The sequence below is a fragment of the Suncus etruscus genome, chromosome 6, assembly GCF_024139225.1.
Source record: "Suncus etruscus isolate mSunEtr1 chromosome 6, mSunEtr1.pri.cur, whole genome shotgun sequence".
Lineage (NCBI taxonomy): Eukaryota > Metazoa > Chordata > Mammalia > Eulipotyphla > Soricidae > Suncus > Suncus etruscus.
Window position 1 is genome coordinate 6996891 of NC_064853.1, and position 23923 is coordinate 7020813.

The window sequence follows — 23923 nt, forward strand, 5'->3', positions numbered from 1 at the left end:
CCTTCTCTCTTTCTTTTCCATTTTTCTCCCTTTGGACACTGTGGTTTGCAATATTCTCTCTCTCTCTCTCTCTTTTCCATTTTCCTCCTTTTCCATACCGTGGTTTGCAATATTCTTAACATACCGGGCCACCATCCTGCCTGTCCCTCTCCCTCCTCCCAAGAGCACCCACTTCTAGCCCAGAGTGCTCCCTCCCCAGTCCCACCGCCCTAGTGCTCCCTCCCCTCCCCTCTGCTCTCACTCTCTGACTCCAGCCTCCTCCCTGGACCAGTCCTGCCTGACCACCCCATCTCCTGGGCTGTGGAGGCCCCCTCAAGGAAGGGCAGGGGCCGGGCGGCAGGACCCAGGAGCCCAGGGCGGCCCCTCGGAGCGGCGGGGCGGGAAAGGCGGCCCCGGGGCGGGCCCAGTGCGTGGCAGCGGCCCCGCCAGCCCGTCCGTCCGTCCGTCGCGAACTTTCCAGCCGGTGGAGTCCCCGCCTGTGGCCATGCGGGCCCTGCTGCTCCTGGGCCCGTTGGGCTGCCTGCTGCTGGCCCGGGCCGAGGGCGATGCGCGGCCGGAGGGTGAGGGTCGGGGCTGGGGGGCTCGGTGGAGCTGGGCTGGGCTGGGCTGGGGGTGCCCCGGTTCGGGAGGTGCAGGCTTCAGGGCCCCAGGGATCGGTCACTTCCCCGGGGCTGCAGCCACTCTAGTTCCTCCTTGACAGGTCCCACCCAGGCCTAGGAGCTTCCTTAGGGGGTGCTGGGGGGGGGTCCCCGCTTTGATCCACCTTGCCCTAGCGCCTCTCCTGGACCTCCTACCTACCCAATGTGGGCCTGGGAATCAGGAGCGCTTTTTGGGGGTGTCTAGTTTTAAGGCCCAGCTGGGGGACACTGTTTGAGCACCAAGAGGGGAGATAGGGGGTTTAGGGGGTTTGTCCGTTCTGGGAGACTTGGCACCCGAGTGCTTCTCCCAGGTGGCACCGAATTCAGCCTGGTCCCTGGACCAAATCCCTGGTCCAGGATTTGGGGTTCAGTGATTGGATTTTAAAGTGTGCCTCACTTTCTGGACACGGTGCTGTGCCCCCTTTCCTCCCTGGCATGGCCTTTCTAAGTGCCTGATAGGTTGGCAAGCCCTCACTCGCCTTACCTGCCAGGGCCCCCTGTTTTCCAATGGGAGTCACTGGTGGGGATGGGAAAGGGGTGCAGCTATGGTCAGGGGTGAGCCCCCCCCTTCCTGAATGCCTCCTTTATGCCCAGACTGGCTACATCTTCGGTCTCCGGAAAGCTGGTGGCTCTTAGTCAACCCTTAGTCTGGATACTAAAGGAAGGTCCACGGTTTTGGGACTCTTACAAGGTCACCCCAGGCGATCAGGAAAGGCCAAGAGAGGGGCTGGAGCACTTTGGACCTGAGTTCGATCCCTGACATCCCATCTGGTCCCCTGAACACCTCCAGGAGTGATTCCTGAACAGAGAGCCAGGAGGAACCCCTGAGCACCGTAGGGTATGGCTCAAAAACCAGGACAAAAAAATAAATAAAAGTACAGAGAGGGAGGGCTTGGAGCAGACAGGCACCCCCCACCCATGCCCGAAAGAGTCGGGAACCTCAGTCTCTCTCTTCTTTCTGCTGATGTGGCTTCTGGTACCCCAGACTGTCTCAGGAGTGAAACTGCCAATGATGACATTCAGAGAAGGAAGCTAGGTTCCAGCTGGCCCCCAAGTGATGGAAGGGGGCAGTGGATGTCTAGTTCCTCCCACAGGCTCCAGGATTTTGTTTTTGTTTCTGTTTTTTTTGGTGTCACATTTGCTGGTACTCAAAGGTGACTTCCATGTGTGCTGAAAGGGGCTGTGCATTGTGGGGCATCGAACCCGGGCCTCCTGCCCACGGAGCATGTGCTCCAAGTCCCTAGACTGGTGGGTGTGAGTCCAGTGAGGGGGGTGACCTCCACCTCCTGGGAAGACCACAAGCCAGTTCAGCCCTTGGCTTCCTTTGCTCCATCCAGACCAAACTTACTTTCTCTCTTTCTTTCTTTCTTTCTTTCTTTCTTTCTTTCTTTCTTTCTTTCTTTCTTTCTTTCTTTCTTTCTTTCTTTCTTTCTTTCTTTCTTTCTTTCTTTATGTCTTTCTGTCAATGTTTCTTTATATCTATTTATTTCTTTCTTTCTCTTTCTTTCTTTCTTTCTTTCTTTCTTTCTTTCTTTCTTTCTTTCTTTCTTTCTTTCTTTCTTTCCTTCCTTCCTTCCTTCCTTCCTTCCTTTCTTTCTTTCTTTTCTTTCTTTCTTCTTTCTTTCTTTCTTTCTTTCTTTCTTTCTTTCTTTCTTTCTTTCTTTCTTTCTTTCTTTCTTTCTTTCTTTCTTTCTTTCTTTCTTTCTTTCTTCTTTCTCTCTCTCTCTCTCTCTCTCTCTCTCTCTCTCTCTTTTTCTTTCTTTCTTTCTTTCTTTCTTTCTTTCTTTCTTTCTTTCTTTCTTTCTTTCTTTCTTTCTTTCTTTCTTTCTTTCATCTATCTATCTATCATCTATCTATGATTTCGGGACCACACCCGGTAACCCTCAGACCACAAGCCAAAGTTTAGCCCTTGGCGTCCTTTGCTCCATCCAGACCAAACTTTCTATATCTATCTATCTATCTATCTATCTATCTATCTATCTATCTATCTATCTATCTATCTATCTATCTATCTATTTTTGATTTTGGGACCACACCTGGTAACCCTCAGGGGCCACTTCCAGCTATGCGCTCAGAAATCGCTCCTGGCATGGGGGACTGTATGGGACGCCAGGGGATTGAATCGCGGTCTGTCCTAGGTCAGCCATGTGCAAGGCAAGTGCCCTACCTCTCGTGCCACCACTCTGGCACCCAGACAAAACTTTAGATATGCTGGGAAACAGGAGCTCCTTCTACAGCTGGGTAAACTGAGGCTTGTGAAGGTTGGACTCCTGGTTCTGGGGGCTGCAGCTGTGGGAGTTAGTGGGAGTTAGCTGGGGGCTGGGATGTGGACACACTACCCTGGACCAGCCAAGCTACATCAAGAGGGGTTGCCTGGAGGTGCTGGGCGGACTCCCCAAACCTGCTGAAGGCCTGCAGGCCTTGAGCATGCAGTGAACTGTCAGTTTTCCCTGAAGGCCTAGCAGAGTGCCCACTGCGTGGGGTCTGGGAGGCCCTTTCCCTGCTGAGAAGTGTCCCTTTGGGGTACAGCGATGGTGTCATGTTCAGGGGACACAGCAGGGCCTGACGGAAAGGGAGAGGGCTTGGCCACGTGAGCACACCTTACCTGAACTCCATCTCCATCAGACACAGGCTGAGAGTGAAGGGGCAGTTTTCACCCACAGGAATCCTGTGATTTGTGGGAGTCACTGAATTCTTCACCTCAGTGGACACCCACCAATCTGATGGGGGAGACAGTCTGAGGAAGGAGGCATTGCCCACTGGGGTAGCACCCAGACTGATGAGGGAGCAGGCAGAGGCCTTCCCCAGAGCACCGTTTCACTAGACTTCCCGTGGACCTCTGTCCCCTTTCTAGAAGCTTCTAGCTGCACTCAGATTGTTCATGAATAGGGAAGGGCTGGTCGGAGTCTGATGGGATCCGAGACTTGGGAGGGAGGGTGTCTAAGACTTGGGGATTTCTGCTAGACTTGGATGGGGTCACACTTTTCTGCTATAGGCCCTAAAGCTGGATTTGGGGGTGAGGGGTACTGTAGGGGCTGGAGGTAGCAGGAGTGACAGGAGTTTGGTTTCAGGACTCCCCATTTCACTGGTCCTTGCTTGGGGCTTTGGGGCTTTGATTCTAGGTCTACCCCCATCTGGGATCAGGCTGTGAGGATGGGGAGGCCCCTCACTGGCCACCTGGCCCAGGCCCTGGTCAGATGACCAGATGACGGAGCGGGCATTGCTGCCCCACCAGCCTGGCTCTTCCTGCCCATGAAATGTGACACCCGCTGTCCCCAGGCAGGCCCCAGAGGCGGCTAGTGGCTCCCTTCACCTGGGGCATAACTGTTGTGCCAAAATGTGGTCCCTCTGTTTGAGTGAACTATTCCCCTTCATACCTGCCGGTGAGACTAGGCCCTATCCTGTCATTTCCCCCCTCCCCCCCAGTCTTGCCTGTCCCTGTGAGGTTGTCTGGTGTCCCTTCTCCCCACCCCCACCCACTGCCCAGCTGGAGCCTTTGTACTCTAGGCTCCTCCTGGCTCCCTGGGCTGGAGTGAGGAGGGCCTGGTCTGGCTGCTTGAATAGTCCTGATCACTATTTGCCCAGAAAAAGGTTGTTGGGATCCCCAAGAAAGTTAGGCTCAGCCCCAGAACTGTGGTCAGCTGAGAGGGACTCGGGAGAGTTCTGAGAAGGCTTCCTGGAGTTGGTGTTAAAAAAGAGGCCTGGAGGAACAGTCTTGAGGAAGGAGCACAGAAAGGCTGGAGGTACCCTATAAGTGGAAGGAATGAGTAAGGATCATCATGGAGTTCCTTGAATATCTTCCTACATTGCCTCAGTGGGGTATTCTGGGTGTTCCTCACCCCTTGGCTTAGCCTGGCAGCTAGGAAGTCTCTTCTGCCATTAGCCATATTTTTGCCTTATTTGTGTGTGTGTGTGTGTGGGGGGGGGGGCTTTGGGCAACATCTGTCAATGCTCAGGGGTTATTCCTGGTACTGCGTTCAGGGATCTCTCCTGGCAGGCTCAGGGGCCCATATGGGACACCGGGGATCGAACCCGGGTCAGCTGCACACAAGGCAAATGTCCTCCCAGCTGTGCCATCGCTCTGGTCCCTATTTCTTCTTTTCTTTTTTGGCGAGGGGTACACCTGGCCCAGTGCCCAGGGGAGCAAATCCACATACACTGCACCACCGCAGTCCTTTGCTATTGCCTTGACCCCTGTTTCAGAAGGTCAGGGCTTCACTTCCAGTGACCCAGATGTTGAGGTTGAGAGTTGGTCTCAGAGTCATGTCGGAGTGTGGTCTGGGGAGTGGGTCTTAGGTGCCCCATTGCTGCCCTGGGATCTGGGTCCTGCAGGTTCTGTTGCCAGAACAGAGCTGTTGAACCCACAGTGTAGCTCTTGTTGGCTTACTTCCTTCCTTATTTATTTATTTATTTGGGTTTGGGGCCACATCTAGCAGTGCTCAGGGCTTATTCCTGGCTCTGTGCTCAGGGATTACTCCTGATAGTATTCGGGGAACCATATGGGGTCCTGGGGATTGAAACTGGGCTGCAAAGTACTGCACCCACTACCCACTATACACCACCTCTCCAACTACATCCCCTCAGGTCCCTTGTTTAAAAGATTGTTTATTGGGGGTGGGGAGCATAGTGATAGCACAGCAGTAGGGCTTTTGCCTTGCACGCTCTCAAGCCAGATAGACCCGGTTTTGATTCCTAGCATCCCATATGGTCCCCTGAACCTGCAAAGAGTGATTTCTGAGCCCAGAGCCAGGACTAACTGCTGGGTGCCCTGAGCACTGCTGGTATGGCCCAAAAACAAAAACAAGGTTGTTTATGGGGCCAGAGAGATAGTTAACAGGGGAGGGAATTTGCCTTGAACATGGCCAGCCCAGGTTCAATCCCCAGCATTCCATATGGTTCTCCAAGCCTGACAGAATAATTTTTCTTTCTTTCTTTCTTTCTTTCTTTCTTTCTTTCTTTCTTTCTTTCTTTCTTTCTTTCTTTCTTTCTTTCTTTCTTTCTTTCTTTCTTTCTTTCTTTCTTTCTTTCTTTCTTTCTTTCTTTCTTTCTTTCTTTCTCTCTCTCTCTCTCTCTCTCTCTCTCTTTCTCCCTCCCTCCCTCCCTCCCTCCCTCCCTCCCCCCCCCCTCTCTCTTTGGTTTTGGCCACACCTGGTGGTACTCAGGACTTACTCCTGACTCAGTACTCAGGAATCACTCCTGGCAGGCTCGGGGGACCATATGGGATGCCAGGAATCGAACCTGCATGAGCCGCTTGCATGGCAAATGCTCTCCTTGCTGTCATTATTACTCCAACTCCTCTAAGAGTGGTTTCTGAGTGCAGAGCCAGGAGTGACTTTTGAGCACCTTCAGGTGTGCTCCCCACAAAAACCAAACCAAACCAAAAGAGATTGTTGATCTGCTCTGGCCTAGGTTGGTCTCTACTCCTGGCTGGCATGTTGGTTCTCCTGCTATTGGGAAAATCCAAGGCTGAGCGAGTCCCTGCAAGGCTGCTGGCAATGATTAACAACATCCGCTCCAGGAGCAGCCTAGAGAGCTGTGACTCCCTTTGTGTGGTGCCCAGGCTTGGCCAGAGAAGGCCTCCTGGCACTCCCTCTGCCCCTCTGCAGGTGTCTTGAAAAGCAGACATCCTGTGCGGGCCAATGCAGACTCTTTTAGATATTTCCTGCCACGTTGGCCAGTTACCTGGTGATTAGAGGTCACAGGGACCCAAGCTATGTCCCAGCTCTGTCACTGACCCGCAGTGAAATCCCAGCAGGCCTTGCTCCCTGGTCCTGGGCCTTGGCTCACAGTCTGCTGGACTTTTGGTTTTTGTTGCTTTGTTTTTGTTTGATTTTGAGTCACACCCGTAGGCATTCAGGCGTTATTCCCGGCTCTGTGCTCAGAAGTCGCTCCTGGCAGGCTTGGGGGACCATATGGGATGCTGGGATTCAAACCGGGGTCTATCCTGTGTTACTCTAAGGATGACACAGGTCGTGTGCAAGGCAAGCGCCCTACCGCTGTGCTATCACTCTGGCCAAGTTTTGGCTTTCGTTGTGGTCATACCTGTAGTGCTCAGGTGTTACTTCTGGCTCTGTACTCAGAACTTGGGTCACAGGGATTGAACCCGGGTTGGGCACAGGCAAGGCAAGTACCTTCCTCCACACTGTATTGCCTTTCCGGCCCTCAGCCTGCCTGGGTTTGACCTGGTGGTCACTCCTTCCCACCTGTCATTGCCCTTCTCCTCCTCCCCCTCACATGCCTTTCTCTGTCCCCAGACAACCTTCTAGTCCTCACGGTGGCCACCAAAGAGACCGAGGGTTTCCGGCGCTTCAAACGCTCTGCCCAGTTCTTCAACTACAAGGTCCAGGTGAGGGGCTGCCCAGGAGAGACAGGGCAGTGGGAGTGGAGGGGTAGGTATCAGCCTAAGTGGAAGTAGGAGCAGCTGCTGGATGCCAGAAAGATGAAGGTAATTAGAAGTGAGGGCAAGAGCCTAAGGAAGGTTCTGGAAGGGCTGAAGATATGGGCGGAGGGGAGGCAGAGGGTGGGGGGGGGCCCTGTAGGAGGTATGCAGGGACTCACCCGACTCAGCACCTGGTATCCTACCTTCGGGGACATGGCCTGGGGTCCTCAGGGACACAGGGCAGCCCCAAGGACAGTCAGTGCCTGCTTCTCTTGTCATCCAGTAGCATTAAACTAGAAAGAAAATGTACCTGTGGGGCTGGAGCAATTGTACAGCAGGTAGGGCATTTGCCTTGCTGACCTGGATTCGACCCCCGGCATCCCATATGGTCCCTTGAGCACTGCCAGGTATAGCTCTAAAATAAAATTTAATAAAAAGTATAGATGCTGGGGCCGGAGAGATAGCATGGAGGTAGGGTGGTTCTAATCTCTGCATCCCATATTGTCCCCCGAACCTGCCAGGAGCGATTTCTGTGCATAGAGCCAGTAGTAACCCCTGAGTGCTGTTGGGTGTGAATCAAAAACCAAAATAAGAAAAGGGGTGGGGTGGAGAGATGGCATGGAGGTAAGGCATTTGCCTTGCATGCAGAAGGACAGTGGTTTGAATCCTGGCATCCCATATGGGTCTTCAAGCCTGCCAGGAGCGATTTCTGAGTGTAGAGCCAGGAGTAACCCCTGAGCTCTGCTGTTGGGTGTGACCCCCCATCAACAAAAAGTATAGATGCTCATAATCATGAAAATTTAAGTAGGGGACAGTTTCAGGCATGGCTGCATTCAAGAGCTCTGCTTTCTTGTCTCAGAGCCCAGTTTTGATTTTTTGTTTCTGTTTTTGTTTTTTGGGTCACACCCAGCAGTGCTCAGGGGCTACTCCTGGCTCTATGCTCAGAAATCGCTCCTGGCAGGCTTGGGGGACCATATGGGATGCTGAGATTCGAACCACAGACCTTCTGCATGCAAGGCAAACACCTTACCTCCACGCTATCTCTCTGGGCCCCCAGTTTTGATTTTGTGTGGCATGTTCTTTTCTCTGTGGAGTGGCAGCCATAGAACCGTGATGGCACAGTGAGGAGGGCACTTGCCTTGTACACAGCCTACTGAGGTTCAGTCCCCGGCATCCCAGATATCCCCTGAGCATGCCAGGGTGATTCCTGAGTGCAGAGCCAGGAGTAACCCCTGAGCACTGCTGAGTGTAACCCTCTGCCACCCCCCAAAAAAAACCCATCTTTTTGTTTCGTTTTGTTTTTGTTGGGTTCTGGGCCATACCCATTAGGGCTCACGACTTATTCCTGGCTCTGCACTCAGGCATCAGAATGGGCTTAGAGGACCATATGGGATGCCAGGGATCAGAGTGATAGTACAGCAGTAGAGCATTTGCCTTGCATGCTGCTGACCCGGGACAGACCTAGGTTCAATCCCCGGCATCCCATATGGTCTCCCCCCCCCCCCCCCGCAAGCCTGCCAGGGGCAATTTCTGAGCGCTGCAGGGTGTGCCCCCCAAATGAAAACTAAAATAAAACAAAAAACCAGGGCTGGAGTGATAGCACAGCGGCAGGGTGTTTGCCCTACCTGCAGACTTGGGACGGACCTGGGTTCAATCCCCGGCATCCATATGGTCTCCTGAGCCTGCCAGGAGCAATTTCTGAATGCAGAGCCAGGAGTAACTCCTGAGTGCCGCCGGCTGTGGCCCCAAAATCAAAAAATAAAAAAAGGAGAAAAGGAAACAGAAAACCATGTGGGATGCCAGGGATCGAATCTGAGTCAGCCATCTGCAAAGCAAACACCCTGCCAGCTGTGCTTTTGCCTGGCCCCTAACCCCCTAACCCATGTTCAACCTCAGCCGAAGAAGCAGCACTTTTTGTGGCCAGCTTAGTTCTGGTCAAACGTGGGCCACAGGCTCAGCTGCAGGGGGGTCGGGATGGGAGTTTCATGATTCCAAACACATCATGCGACCATCCCAGGTAGGTGCTTGCTGCTCAGGCCCTGGGAGGGTAGTTGGTACCTCGTTTTCCAAAGTCCAGACTAAGGGGCCTTTCTTTGCAGTCACTGGGCCTGGGACAGGACTGGCCAGGGAAGGAGGTGGCAGCAGGTGGAGGCCTAAAAGTACGGTTGCTACGGAAAGCTCTTGAAAAGCTTGAGGACCAGGAGAACCTAGTGGTGCTGGTCACAGACAGGTAGGCGGCAGGTGGGAGTGACAGGGACAAATCTGATGGGGGGGTGGCCCTGCCAATGCCCTGGTCAGGGCTGCCAGGGATGGAACTGGGGTGCCTGTGCAGGGCAGAACCCTTACCCTTTACTCTGTCCCATCTGTCCGTCTGTTTCCTTCTGCCCTCCCTGTCTGTCCTCCTGGCCTCAGCTATGACGTGGTGTTTGCTGCGGGGCCTCGGGAGCTCTTGAAGAAGTTTCGGCAGGCCAAAAGCCGGGTGGTCTTCTCGGCGGAGGAGCTCATCCACCCCGACCGCAGGCTGGAGGCCAAGTACCCGGCTGTGCCTGATGGCAAGAGGTTCCTGGGCGCTGGAGGTGAGGATGCCCACGGGCCCAGCTTTCCGGAGGAGCTGCCTGCCATCATCCACACTGCGGCTTGGCCTCCTGTGTGCTGGACTGAGTGGTACTTGCGGCATTTTTATAGGGATCAAACCTAGCCCTGCTGGGGGACTGGGGCCACTCCCAGGGGTACTTAACCCTGCAGTGCTGGGGTGGTAGAATTTCTGATGAATTTTGTTTTTTTTTTTGAGGGGTATTTTGGGCCACATTCTGCAGTGCTCAGGGCTGACTCCTGGCTCTGTGATCAAAGGATCAAAGGATTCCTCTTGCGTCTGCACTCAAGGGTCACTCCTGGCTCTGCTCAGGGCTCATTCTTAGAGGACCATATGGCTTGAACTAGGGTTGGCTGTGTAAAGGCAAGTGCTTTAGCCCCTGTAACCTCTGCTCAGCTCCTGATCTCTTATCCCCAGTTCCCCCCCCACTTCCTCTTCATTAAACTGCTGCCCCCCTCCCCCGTGCCCCTGGGCACCCCTCTCCCCTCTATTTCCTTCCCCCCTCCCTTCTCTTCTACTTCCCTTCACCTCCTCTCTACTTTCCCTGCCCCCTTCACTCTTCCACTCCCTCTCCTCTTCCTCCTTTTCTTCCCCTCCCTTCCCCTTCCCCTCCCCTTCCATTTTTTCTTCCCTTCCCCCTGTCCTAGCCACTTCTCTCCCACCTCAGCCTACACTGCTGCTGGTTGCTGATTGTCCCATCCAGCCTTCATTCACCCCAGGAGAATAAGCCCCCAGGCATGTGTGTGTCTGACACAGAAGTTGGGGAGTGGCTGTGTGTGTGTGTGTGTGTGTGTGTGTGTGTGTGTGTGTGTGTGTGTGTGTGTACAGGACCCTTGGCTTCAGCCCAGATCCCTAACTCACTGTCAGCAGCCAGGGGTTCTCTAGATTTGACTGAGTGCTGAGGATGACCCAGTACTCATGTGCGAGCACCGTTGTTCCTGTATCCTCACTAAGGGGCACTGTGAAACTCCCCTACCCATAACACAGCAGACAGACTTGGCTTTATTCCCTCAAAGACCCATGTTCAATGGATCTGGAGATTCCTGGTCTAATCCGTTCATGTGCCAGCTGGGCCCAGCCCCCTCTTTAGAACATTCTGTGTGGGCAATCTGTCTAGAACATTCTCTGGGTCATTCTTCCTGGGCTCATTCCCGAGGACCTGACCCCAGGGGCATTCACTGGCCGGTTGGACCTGCCCGATGGGCACTGCTTCTATTCAATCCAGGACTTCAGAGAGGAGGCAGAGGGTGGAGGAGAGGGGGAAGCTGGACAGAAGCCCCTAGTCCTGGGAGTGGGAGCTCAGTGTGTCTGGGTCCTCACCCCTGTGAACCCCCAGGTTTCATTGGTTATGCTCCCAACCTCAGCAAGATGGTGGCCGAGTGGGACGGCCAGGACAGCGACAGTGACCAGCTCTTCTACACCAAGATCTTCCTGGATCCGGAGAAAAGGGTAAGAGGTGATAGGTGACCCCCGGCTGGATCCCCTGGATTGGGCAATACCTGGCTCTGAGTCCCTCTTCTCTGTGCTCAGATACCAAAGCAGGACATTGTAGGTCTACTTCTGGGGTGATAGTATAAGTGGGTGGGAGAGGAAGTGGTGGAGGGAGGAGTGAACCCTGTCGTACGTGGGGACCTTCCCTGCCACAGCCCGTGCACCCTCCTTCCTGCAGGAGCAGCTCAATATCACCCTGGACCACCGCTGCCGAATCTTCCAGAACCTGGATGGAGCCTTGGGTGAGCAGCCTCCCTAGGAGAGAGCCACAGGAGGGACAAAGGGGAAGAGGACCCAAGAGTGTTGTGGGAGGTGCTAGATTTGCACAGGCCAACCAGGGTTCGATCCCTGACACCCCAAAGGGTCCGATTCCTGCCAGGAATGATTCCAGAGCATAGAAGTAAACCCCGAGCACTGCTAGGAGTGATCCCTGAGCACTGAGCCAGGAGTAAAAACCTGAGCACACTGGGCCCGGAGAGATAGCACAGCGGCATTTGCCTTGCAAGCAGCCGATCCAGGACCAAAGGTGGTTGGTTTGAATCCTGGTGTCCCATATGGTCCCCCGTGCCTGCCAGGAGCTATTTCTGAGAAGACAGCCAGGAGTAACCCCTGAGCATTGTCGGGTGTGACCCAAAAGCCAAAACAAACAAACAAACAAACAAAAAAAAAACCTGAGCACTTCATGAATGATCCCTGAGCACAGAGCCAGGAGTACCCAAGTACCGCCAGGTATGGCCTCATAACAGAGAAAGATGATGAGTTGAAGCTGATTTTACTTTTGTCCCTTGTGCCAGGAGGCCCCTTGCCCCATGCTGGGACCCCAGGGCCCCCTCATGTTGTGGGCTGAGCTGTGTTTCTGGGTTGGACAGAGGCGAGTCTGCTGGGACCTGGGGCCAGAATACAGCAGTTGCTCCTGGATTTCCCGGCCATGCCCACAGCAGGCGGGTGAGCCTCATGCACGAAGGTGCCCGTGCCCATGGACCTCCCCAGGGTGCCTGTTTCACCCCCATCTTCCAGGTGAAGGTTTCAAGGGGGGCTGGAGGGAATTGAGGAACCACTCTGTGGCAATGAGGCCGTGAGCTCTGCAAAGCACAAATGTTCTTGGCGAAGGGCCACATCCCACGAGCCTTGGTGCTCCCTTGGTTGAAGGGAGAGGTCAGGGTGCAAGCCAAAGAATTCATGTTTTACATGAATTTTACATGGGGGGGCAGATTTGGTGCTTATACTGCATGGTTCCCCCAGCCATTCCTGAGTGGGACCCAAAAAGTGAACGAGCAAAGGCCAAAAGTCAAATCACTGCCTCATATTGCTGGGCGATTTCCTGAGAGAGGGAGTGAAGGGGCCCTTTGGAGGGTTCGGTTCCTCTTAGGAGGGTGCAGACATGCCCCATCCTTTTGCCTGTAGTTTCTGGGAACTTGTGAGCCTCGGCCAAGAAGCTGGTACTACCCATCACTCTAAAAAGAAGAAAAATAAAATTGTTTTAGTGCTCGGGAGTTTTTCCTGACTCTGTACTCAGGAGTCATTCCTGGTGGGCTCAGGGGAACCTAGGGAATGCTGGGGATGAACCCCAGCTTGGCTGCTTGCTGCTGTGCTATCTCTCCAGCCCCAGAAGAAGACATTTTAAAGATTATTATTTTTTTTTTTTTGGTTTTTCGGGTCACACCCGTTTAATGCTCAGGGGTTACTCCTGGCTAAGCACTCAGAAATTGCCCCTGGCTTGGGGGGGACCATATGGGACGCCGGGGGATCGAACTACGGTCCTTCCTTGGCTAGCGCTTGCAAGGCAGACACCTTACCTCTAGTGCCACCTCACCAGCCTCAAGATTATTATTATTATTATTTTTATTTATTTTATTTTATTTTTGGTTTTTGGGCCACACCCGGCGGTGCTCAGGGGTTACTCCTGGCTGTCTGCTCAGAAATAGCTCCCGGCAGGCACGGGGGACCATATGGGACATCAGGATTCAAACCAACCACCTTTGGTCCTGGATCGGCTGCTTGCAAGGCAAATGCCGCTGTGCTATCTCTCTGGGCCCAAGATTATTTTTTTTTATGTAGTAGTATGTCATTTTGGCGGGTGGTGAGGCACACCTGGCGGTGCTCAGGGGTTACTCCTGACTCTGTGCTCAGAAATCGTTCCTGGTAGGCTCAGGAGACCATATGGAATGCGAGGGATTGAACCCAGGTTCGTCCCACGTTGGCTGCATGCAAGGCCCTACCACTGTGCTAACAAGAAGAAATTTTAGAAAGAAAGAAAAGTGTTGATGAGATTGGGGTGGGGAGAGCTGGGAGCACTGTAGGGGCTCCTCTTCCCTCACAGTCTCCAGAGGGCTCCCTTCCTAGTCTCTTCTCCCAGACAACTTCTATATTGTCTGTCCTGCAGGCAAAGAGGCTGAACCTGAGACTTGCATGCAGTCTGTCTGTCTGTCTCTCCTCTCTACCTAGATAACTTGCTGCACTGAAAGCACCTCCGGACCTTCATGCCTAGGGCATCTCCAATCTTGTCTTTCCTCCCACCTCACCCCTTTCCCGATGTGGAGAGGGGCTCCGAGAGGTTGGGGCTCCCCATCCCTGTGGGTCCGAGGGCAGCCTCTGACTGTGCTTTCTCCCCCAGATGAGGTCGTGCTCAAGTTCGAGAAGGGCCATGTGAGGGCGAGGAACCTGGTCTATGACACCCTCCCGGTCCTAATTCATGGCAATGGGCCCACCAAGGTAGGCAGAGCTAGGACTGCTCACAGCCCTGCAACTGCTGCCCAAGCCACCGGCTGGACACACTGCCTGCCACCTCTGACTCATGCCATGGTTCCCTTCAATGCCTTTGTCCCTCGCTGTGGGTCTCACTGATGCTCTGTCCATTACTACTGGGACCTGGGACCCCTGGGCCGATGTGTGCCCTGTCCTTTCAGAGCCACAGTGGGGATGGGTCACAGGTTGACTACCCATTATTTTAGTGCATCCCTGATCCCTGGGGAGGGCAGAAGGGCAGGCCCTGGAATCAGCATGTTGTCAGCTCCAGGCTATTGGGAAAGCGGGAAAGGAAGCAGCACCGGGGGCCCCCCTTTCTGTACAGGATAACTTGGGGGGGGGGCTCTCCAGCAGAACAGGTTATCACTTCCTTTAGGGGTGGCAGGTGGCACCCTGGGGGGGACAGGACCAAGTGGACAGCTGGCAGCTAGCTTATCTCAGACCCCCGTTTCTTGCAGTTGCAGCTAAACTATTTGGCTAACTATGTGCCGCGCTTCTGGACCTTCGAGACAGGCTGCGTGGTGTGTGAAGAGGGCCTGCGCAGTCTCAAAGGCATTGCGGTGAGTGGTGACTCCAGCCTTGGGCTGAGGCTGGAACATTCTGGAAGCAATTATTGTCTTAGAGGGAGGTAAAGGGGTCACCTCTCCAGGTGAGGCTCTATCCCCTAACATCAAGACGCCTCTTCCTAGAAGCCCTCTCATAATAGTGGGCTCCAGGTCCCCACTTACCCATCCCTGTGACCCAGGCATCTCCTTGCCCCATCCCATGTCTTTTTAGTCGTGTTTTTACAATTATTTTGGGGGGTGGCCATACCCAACCGTGCTCAGGGCTTACTCCTGGCTCTGTACCCAGGAATCACTTCTGGTGGGCTTATGGGTCACATGTGAAATTATGGGGATCAAATCTGGGTAATTTGCGTGCATTTACAGCTTTCAGCCACTGTTCCCATCCATAATCTCAGCCTGCTGCTTTAAATGGGCCCAAGGTTGCTGTTTCCCTTCACAACACCCCAGTTTCTCCTCATCCTGCTTGAAGTAGAGTCCTTACTAGGCCCTCTTTTGGACAGTGTGGGATTCTCACGCGCCCCCCAGTGGCTGAACAGGTATTGGATTCTTGCGCCCCCTAATGGCTGGATCCTGTACTCTCACACGCCCCCTAGTGGCTGGATTTTGTGGCACTCTCAGCGCCTCCCAGTGGCTGAAAAGTATAGGACTCTTGCGCCCCCCAGTGGCTGAACAGGTATTGGATTCTTGCGCCCCCTAGTGTCTGGATCCTGTACTCTCACGCATCCCCTAGTGGTGCCCCCTAGTGACTGAAAAGTATAGGACTCTTGTGCCCCCTAGTGGCTGGACTTTGTGGCACACTCATGCGCTCCCTAGTGGCTGAAAAGCATAGGATTTTGCACCCCTAGTGGCTGGACGCTGTACTTGCATGTGCCCCCAAGTGATGGGACACTGTACCCCCTAGTAGCTGAACTGCATTGGACTCTTGTGCCCTCTAGTGGCTGGACTTTGTAGCACTCTCATGTGCCCCCTAGTGGTATAGGAGTCTTGTGGCCCCTATGGCTGGACCCAGTACCTCAGGCTCCCCTAGTGGTGGGACACTGCGGGACTCTCATGTGCCCCCTAGTAGCTGAACTGTATTGGACTCTTGTGCCCTCTAGTGGCTGGACTTTGTGGCATCTCATGCACTCTCTAGTGGCTGAAAAGTATAGGACGCTAGTGCCCTAGTGGCTGGATTTAGTGGCACTCTCTTGCGCCCCCTAGTGGCTGAAGCATACAACTCTTGCGCCCCTAGTGGCTGGACCATGTACTCGCATGCGCCCCCTAGTGGCGGGACACTGCAGGACTCTCATGTGTCCCCTAGTAGCTGAACTGCATTGGACTCCTGTGCCCCCTAGTGGCTGGACTTTGTAGTAGTCTCATGCGCCTCCTAGTGGCTGGACCTTGTACTCTCAGGCGCCCCCTAGTGGTGGCAGATTGTGGGACTCTCATGTGCCCTCTACTAGCTAAACTGTATTGGACTCTTGTGCCCTCTACTGGCTGTATTTTGTGGCATTCTCATGAACCTTCTAGTGGCTGAAAAGTATAGGACTCTTGTGCCCCCTAGTGGCGGGACTTTGTGGCACTCTTGCACCCCCTATTGTCTGAAAAGTATAGGACTCTTGCGCCCCCTAATGCCTGGACTTTGTGGCACTCTCTTGCGCTCCCTAGTGGCTGAAAAGCATAGGACTCTTACTCCCCCTAGTGGCTGGACCCTGTACTCTCATGCACCCCCTAGTGGGGGACAGTGTGGGACTCTCATGTGCCCCCTAGTAGCTGAACTGCATTGGACTCTTGCACCCTCTTGTGGCTGGATCATGCACCCCCTAGTGGTATAGGAGTCTTGCGGCCCCTAGTGGCTGGACCCTGTACTCTCAGGCACCCCTAGTGGTGGGACACTGCGGGACTCTCATGTGCCTCCTAGTAGCTGAACTGTATTGGACTCTTGTGCCCTCTAGTGGCTGAACTTTGTTGCACTCTCATGACCCCCTAGTGGCTGAAAAGTATAGAACTCTTTTGCCTCCTAGTGGCTGGACCCTGTACTCTCAGGCGCCCCTATTGTTGGGACATTGCGGGGCTCTCAAGTGCCCCCTAGTAGCTGAACTGTATTAGACTCTTGTGCCCTCTAGTAGCTAGACTTCATGGCACTCTCATGCACCCCCTAATGGTTGAACAGTATAGGACTCTTGTGGCCCCTAGTAACTGGACCTTGTTGACTCTCATGAGCCCCCTGTGGTGGGACTCTGGGACTCATACCTACCCTAATACTGTTACTGAACAGTATTGATCTTTTTTTTTTTTTTTTGTTTTTGGGTCACACCCGGCAGCGCTCAGGGGTTACTCCTGGCTCTATGCTTAGAATACGCTCCTGGGATACTTGGGGGACCACATGGGATGCCGGTATTTGAACCACCGTCATTCTGCATGCAAGACAAATGCCTTACCTTCATGCTATCTCTCTGGCCCCAAGAACAGTATTGAACTTTTATGCTCCCTGTGGCTGGACAGTGTGGGACTCTCGTGTACCCCCTCTGCAGGATGAAGCTCTGCCCATAGTGCTGGTTGGCGTGTTCATCGAGCAGCCCACACCGTTTCTCTCCCTGTTCTTCCAGCGGCTCCTGCGCCTTCAATACCCCCGGAAACAGATGCGGCTTTTCATTCACAACAATGTGAGTACAGTGTTTGGTGGGGTGTCTTTGGGGGTGTTGCCTGATGTCCCTGGGATACTAAACCCTATATGGCCCACATAGCTGTGGGCAGTAGGTTCTGGGGGTGGAACTTCAGGGCCGATGCTTGCACTGGCTGTGTGACTTGCAGCTTGTTTCTCAACCTCTCTGGACTGTTTGGTCTGTTACTAGGGTTGATAATGGTGGGTGTACAAGTTGACATCTGAAGCACTTACAGGTTTCTGCAAAACCTGGCACCCTATATGTTCTCTTGAAACCTGCAAGGAGTGATTCCTGAGCACAAAGCCAGAAGAAATCCCTGAGCATTACCAAGTGTGGCCCAAAGCTCCCCTCCTGCAAATAAAAGAGGCTTGGCAAGGTAGAAGGGATGCCCAGGACAAAGGCGTGGGATGCTTAACTCACTTATATCTGTTTCTCTTGGCAATCACTGTCCCACAGTTCCCCCAGACCTTCTACACTCTACTCTCTACCCTCTCATGGCCACTCTCTTATATAAATGAGCCAGAGAGGCAGCATAGCAGTAGGGCTTTTGCCTTGCACAGCCAACCCTGGATGGACTTCAGTTTGATCTCCAGCATCACATATGGTCCCCCGAGCCTGCCAGGAGCAATTTCTAAGTGCAGAGCCAGGAGTAGCCCCTGATCGCAGCTGGGTGTGGCCCCAAACAAAAAACAAATAAACACCAGTAAGGGGCTGGGGTAGTAGCACAGCGGGTTCTGCATTCCTGCTCTTTCCCTCGGAGCCCAGTGGAGACATTTTCCAGAGCAGGATCCAGGGGTCATCTAGATGGAATGTGTGAGAAAACCAGGCCAGTCCCTGCTGCACCCCGAGGTCAGCAGCCCTGCCCAAGGGGCCAGCTGTCCCGAATGATGCTCTTGGCCTGCCTGCACAGGGGAACACTGTCACAGGAGCGAGAGGTGGGCAACAGAGAGTCTGGTATTAGGAGAAACACTTATAAGCTGTGCAGGAATGAAAGAGCACAGTGGAGAGATGCTGCTTTTCCACATGGGCCCTGTGTCCCCCACTTCTCGTCACCCCAGGAGCAGCACCACAAGGCCCAGGTGGAGGACTTCCTGGCTGAACATGGCAGCGATTTCCGGTCTGTGAAACTGGTGGGGCCTGAGATGCGGCTGCACAATGCAGAGGCCAGGAACATGGGCGCGTGAGTTGGGGGCTGGAGATTCTCTGAGATGTCTCTGCTGAGGGTGTCTGTACTGGGGAGGGGGTGTGGTGTCTACACCCCAAGCTGGTGTCCAGCAAGGTCTATATATGTATATATAAGGACATTATTTTATTTATGGTCTCTGAACCATACCTGGCTCAGTGCTCAGGAATCACTCCCGGCGAGGCTCAAGAGACCATATTGGATGCTGGGGGAACCTGAGATGGGACACATGCGAGGCGATGCCCTACTCACTGTACTATCTATCTGGCCCATGTATGTGCATTTGGAAGGGCTTGGAGCTATACCCAGAGGTGCTCAGGGTTAACTCTTGACTCTGTGCTCAGGGATTACTTCTGGCAGTCTTGAGGGGTCATGTAGGGGATTGAACCTGGGTTGGCTGTGTGCAAAGGAAGCGTGCCATCTCTGTGGTCCAGCCCCACATTCTTCTAATGTTAGAAGTCTCTAAACAATACTGAGATTGGCAAGATCCATTTGCTCCCTGTCCCCTCAAAAGTGCAGGAATCTGGGGCTGGAGCGATAGCACAGCGGTAGATGGTTGCCTTGCATGCAGCCAACCTGAGATGGACCGAGCCAGGTTAGATTCCCGACATCCCATATGATTCCCTGAACCGCCAGGAGCAATTTCTTTTTTTTTTTTTTTTGGGGGGCCACACCCTGTGACGCTCAGGGGTTACTCCTGGCTATGCGCTCAGAAGTTGCTCCTGGCTTCTTGGGGGACCATATGGGACGCCGGGGGATCGAACCGCGGTCCGTCCTAGGCTAGCGCAGGTAAGGCAGGCACCTTACCTCCAGCGCCACCGCCCGGCCCCAGGAGCAATTTTTAATGCAGAGCCAGGAGTAACCCATGAGCGCCACTGGGTGTGGCCCCAAAACCAAAAAAAAAAAAAACAAAAAAAAAAAAGTGAGGAATCTGTGGGGTATGTTCTTCCTAGAACGGGCCTTTCCAAGACCTTGGACTGGGTGGCTGGTCCAGAGTTTGGTTCTCAGAGTGAGGAGGGACCTTCCAGATGATTAGACTCAAGGCAAGCCTGACTTTGGCCTAGGGCTGGTGATCACAGGTGTGGGTGTGACTGGCTGTGGCCCCGCCCTGACCACATCCCTGACACACACACCCCCATCTCTGCAGAGACCTGTGCCGACAGGACCGAGGCTGCACCTACTACTTCAGCTTGGACGCTGATGTGGCCCTGACAGAGCCCAAAGCCCTGCGGCTGCTGATGGAGCAGAACAAGTGAGCCCAGGAGCCAGCCCTGTGCCTGGGGGGGGCCTCCTCCTTTGTCTTCTTCCGTTCTTTTTTTTTTTTTTTTTTGTGGTTTTTGGGTCACACCCGGCAGTGCTCAGGGGTTATTCCTGGCTCCAGGCTCAGAAATTGCTCCTGGCAGGCACGGGAGGACCATATATGGGACGCCGGGATTCGAACCGATGACCTCCTGCATGAGAGGCAAACGCCTTACCTCCATGCTATCTCTCCGGCCCCTTCTTCCGTCTTCTTACAGTCATCTCTTAGGCTGGGCTTGTGCCATCTGGCCAGCAGATCTCAGGTCAGAATAGTTTCACCCCATGTGGGCAGCACTGGCCCCTGAAAGGGGAGCCTGGACCAGTCCTGGGGGGCTGCTATTGTGTGCACTCTGCTTAAAGATATTATTTTCAGGGCCAGAGTGGTGGAGCAAGCGGTAGGGCGTTTGCCTTGCATGCAGCTGACCCAGGAAGGACCTCTGTTCAATCCCCAGTGTCCCATATGGTCCCTTAAGCCAGGGGCGATTTCTGAGCATCACCTGGTGTGGTCCAAAAACAAAACAAAAAAAAAGATACTATTTTTCTGGGGCTGCTTTATCAGTTATTTTCTGGAGCCAGATTAGTTTGGGAGTCTCTATTCTGGAATGTTCTGCCCACTTTTCTGCCATCAGCCCTTTGTCAGCTTCTGGCTGCCCTGCAGAAGGGCCCAACCCTCCCTCAATAGGTGCAACCCTGGAGTTCCCCGCCTCTAACTCTCTCCCCCACCATGTGTCCCTCAGGAATGTCATCGCCCCCTTGATGAGCCGCCCAGGGAGGCTGTGGTCCAACTTTTGGGGGGCACTGAGTGCAGATGGCTACTATGCCCGCTCTGAAGACTACGTTGATATTGTGCAGGGCCGCCGAGTGTAAGTGTCTATTGGCTGGGGTGCTGCAGTCCTGCCACCTGTCCCCCAGTTTCCTGCCCTGTTGCCCCTCAAATTCCCATTGGCTTGGAGGCCAGGAGGTTGGTAGAGCAGAAACACATCCTGGGTGTCCCATCCATCAGCTCAGGGGTGCTCCTGGCCTGCTTCCCCACTGCTGTGCCTCCTATCCCCAAGATCCCTCCTGGCAGCCTGAGCCCCCTTCCACCTGTTCCTCTTTCACTCAGGGGTGTCTGGAACGTGCCCTACATCTCCAGCGTCTACCTGATCAAGGGCAGCATCCTGAGGGCCGAGCTGCAGCACCCAGCCTTGTTCCAGCACAGCCGGCTGGATGCCGACATGTCCTTCTGTGCCAACGTCCGGGAGCAGGTCTGGGGGAGCTGAGATTCTGGGGAGCCATTGAGGTTTTGGGAGCAAATCTGTGAAAGGGGGAGCCTCTGAGACCTCAGAGAGGCTGTGCAAAGGCTACCAGACTGGGCCTGGTGGGGTCATTCGAGGTTACTTCCTCTAGTTGATTTAGTTGCATTTTGATGGATTCCAAAGAAATTTTCTGTATTTATTTATCCTTTTTGGAGGCCACATCAAGTGATGCTCAGAGGTTACTTCCTAGCTCTGCACTAAGGAATCACTCCTGATGGGCGAGGGAAACCCTATGGGATGCCAGGGATTGAACCTAGGTCGGCTGCATGCAAGGCACACTTTCTACCTGCTATGCTATTACTCCAGCCCCAGAAGCTTTCTATTTAAACATATTCCAGGTAATGTGCCTGAGAGATGCCCTTCACATCTCTGTGCACCCCACTGCAAATTTTTGTGCTGACTTTTGATTTTGAAAGAGGTCATACCCACTTGTACTAGGGATGACTCCTGGCATCAGAGCTTAGGCATCAGATTCAAGCTTGCTGCTTTGCAAAGCCAAGCCTGTTGAACTAAGTCCCCAACCTGTGTGGTTGCTTTTTTTAATTTTTTGTTTTGTTTTGTTTTTGGGCCACACCTGGTAACGCTCAGGGGTTACTCCTGGCTATGTGCTCAGAAGTCGCTCCTGGCTTGGGGGACCATATGGGACACCAGGGGATCAAACTTCGGTCCATCCTAGGCTAGCGCTGGCAAGACAGACACCTTACCTCTAGCGCCACTGCGCCGGCCCCAGTGTGGTTGATTTTTAAAATGTGACTGTGAAGCCAGGGTGATTTTGCAGTGGTCAGGGCACTTGCCATACATGTGGCTGTTTTAGGTTCCATCCCTGACAGACACCTCAAAGGGGGCATCCTTGAGCCTTCCAGGAGTGATCCCTGGGTGCAAAGCCAGGAATAAGCCTTGAGCACTGCTGAGTGTGGCCCGAAAACAAACCAAGAGTTGTCTTTGAGCACAGAACTAGGAATAACTCCTTATCACTGTCAGATATAAGCCTAGAATAAAAACAAAACAAAAAAATGCAATCACATTATGCTCTGCCGTGGACAAAGCTACGGGATCAGATGCCTCTGCTTCCCCACATCGGTCTTCCTTGTCACAGAGCTGTGGCCTGGGACCACAGGCCACATGTGGGATGTGCTGAGGATCGAACTCGGGGCCTCTGTCTCTGAGATGCACCCCTGGACCTTGCTCCTTTATTTGTTTTATTCCCCTCATTGAGTCCAGGTTCCTTCCTAAACCTGAGCTAAACTTGAATCTGGTGGGCAGAGGCAGCTGGGTAGCCCTCGGGGGTGTCGGATGGGGAGACCCCAGCTCTCTGTTCTCCCCAGGATGTGTTCCTCTTCCTGACCAACCGCCATGCCTTTGGCCACCTGCTCTCCCTGGACAGTTACCAGACCACCCACCTGCACAATGACCTCTGGGAGGTGTTCAGTAACCCAGAGGTGAGGCCTTAGGGAATGTGGCAGGGAAGGGCTGGCCTGGGGCTCCCCCTTTTGGAGTAATGGGGCTCAGAGCCTAGACCACTGGCCCCAGGGGCCTTGCTGAGCCCGATGTGAGGGTTCCGTTTCAAAGGTGGCGCCATCTAGAGGATGAAAGGTGGGATTTGTGCGTTGAGTCTTTGAGGGAGACCTTCATTCTGAAGGGGGCCGTCTCAGGCCAACTCTCCCCCTACAGGTTGGGATGAAGAGGATTCGTGGTCCCAATGTCAGGATCATTTATTCCTTTGTTTATGAGTCCTTCAGGGTGACACTCGGTAGCCCAGAGCTCCCCCCAGGCAGAGGAGGGTGGAGTTTTTGGGGAGGGGTCAAAGCCACTAGCTCTTGCAGGCAAGGCACATGCTCTGCCATGTCTCAGGTAAGAGCTTGTGTTGGCCATGGGGACAGTAACAGACTTGCATACAGCAAATATGAACAGATGTGTGCAAGACACCAGTCTGTGGGCAGGCGTGTCCTGATCCCATACATGTATACACACACATACAAACATCAGACACCACATGTGGGCAGGCGTGTCCTGATCCAACACAGGTACGCACATGTATACACACATCAGACACCAGCTCTGGGGCAGGTGTGTCCTGATCCCCACACCCAGGTTCATGCATCCACTCACCCATTCACTTATTGGGGGGCCAGGGGGTTCTTGGGAAAGAAATCCCCTCCTGGGGTATCTGGCTGTTGCCCCCAATCCATGTGCCTCCTCATAGGACTGGAAGGAAAAGTACATTCACGAGAACTACACCAGGGCCCTGGAGGGAAAACTGGTAGAGACAGTAAGTAGCCATGCCTGCAGTTGCTGGGGGTGGTGGTGGTACTAGTGGTCCCCATTCTGTGCCTGGTGGTGGGGGAGCACCCTCTCCTATGGAATCTTGGGAGGGAAAGGCTGAGGTCTCAGCTGTGGCCCTGCCCTGTGCAGGATCAGGAACTATTCTGCTGGCCCTGCCCTGAGTCACCTCCTGGCCCGAGGATGGTCCTTCTGGCTTGGGACTTCTTGTCCCTTCTCAGTCTACACAGCAGCCCCTTAAGGAGGGAGGCCCAGGACTGCTGGCTTGGTCTCCACAGGAACTCTGCTGATATCCGCTTCTGCAGGGAGCAGGGGGCAGGTGTGGAGTAGGGTGTTATGCCTTACCCCATGACCGTGCCACCCTTGCCCTCTCAGCCTTGCCCCGATGTCTACTGGTTCCCCATCTTCACGGAGACTGCCTGTGACGAGCTGGTGGAGGAGATGGAGCACTATGGCCAGTGGTCTGTGGGTGATAACAAGGTGGGCCTGGGGAACCCTCTTCCTCTCTGGGTTCTTTCCTGTAAGATCTCCCGCACTCGGAGGGCACTGGCAGGGGCGTCTCCAGGCCCTGAGGAGCTGGAGGGGTGGAGAAACTTGGGGGTTTTTTTGTTTCATTTTATTTTGGGGCCACATCCAGTGATGCTCAGGGATGACTTCTGGTGGTGGTGGGGGACCCTATGGGATGCTGGAGATGGAACCTAGGTTGGCTACTGTGCAAGGCAAGCACCATCCCTCCCTGCTGTCCTACTTGCACCCGGGTGGAGAAATTTGGCACCCGCAGGGACTCCCTGCTTGTGCCACCCACC

General features: G+C 54.0%; 1 protein-coding gene across 1 annotated transcript in view; it reads left to right on the forward strand.

Annotated features, from left to right (window-relative positions):
• Window positions 1-430: 430 nt before the first annotated feature.
• Window positions 431-23923, forward strand: part of PLOD1 (procollagen-lysine,2-oxoglutarate 5-dioxygenase 1) — a 31311-nt gene continuing 7818 nt past the window's right edge. The window contains exons 1-16 of the mRNA XM_049775317.1: window positions 431-560; window positions 6893-6984; window positions 9117-9247; window positions 9430-9593; window positions 10947-11059; window positions 11280-11343; window positions 13716-13813; window positions 14305-14406; window positions 16926-17057; window positions 18116-18237; window positions 19388-19492; window positions 20277-20402; window positions 20645-20786; window positions 22163-22276; window positions 23041-23106; window positions 23493-23597. Of these exons, the coding sequence (XP_049631274.1) occupies window positions 485-560; window positions 6893-6984; window positions 9117-9247; window positions 9430-9593; window positions 10947-11059; window positions 11280-11343; window positions 13716-13813; window positions 14305-14406; window positions 16926-17057; window positions 18116-18237; window positions 19388-19492; window positions 20277-20402; window positions 20645-20786; window positions 22163-22276; window positions 23041-23106; window positions 23493-23597 (1752 nt within the window). The 5' untranslated portion in view covers window positions 431-484. The remainder of the gene's footprint in view (window positions 561-6892; window positions 6985-9116; window positions 9248-9429; window positions 9594-10946; window positions 11060-11279; window positions 11344-13715; window positions 13814-14304; window positions 14407-16925; window positions 17058-18115; window positions 18238-19387; window positions 19493-20276; window positions 20403-20644; window positions 20787-22162; window positions 22277-23040; window positions 23107-23492; window positions 23598-23923) is intronic.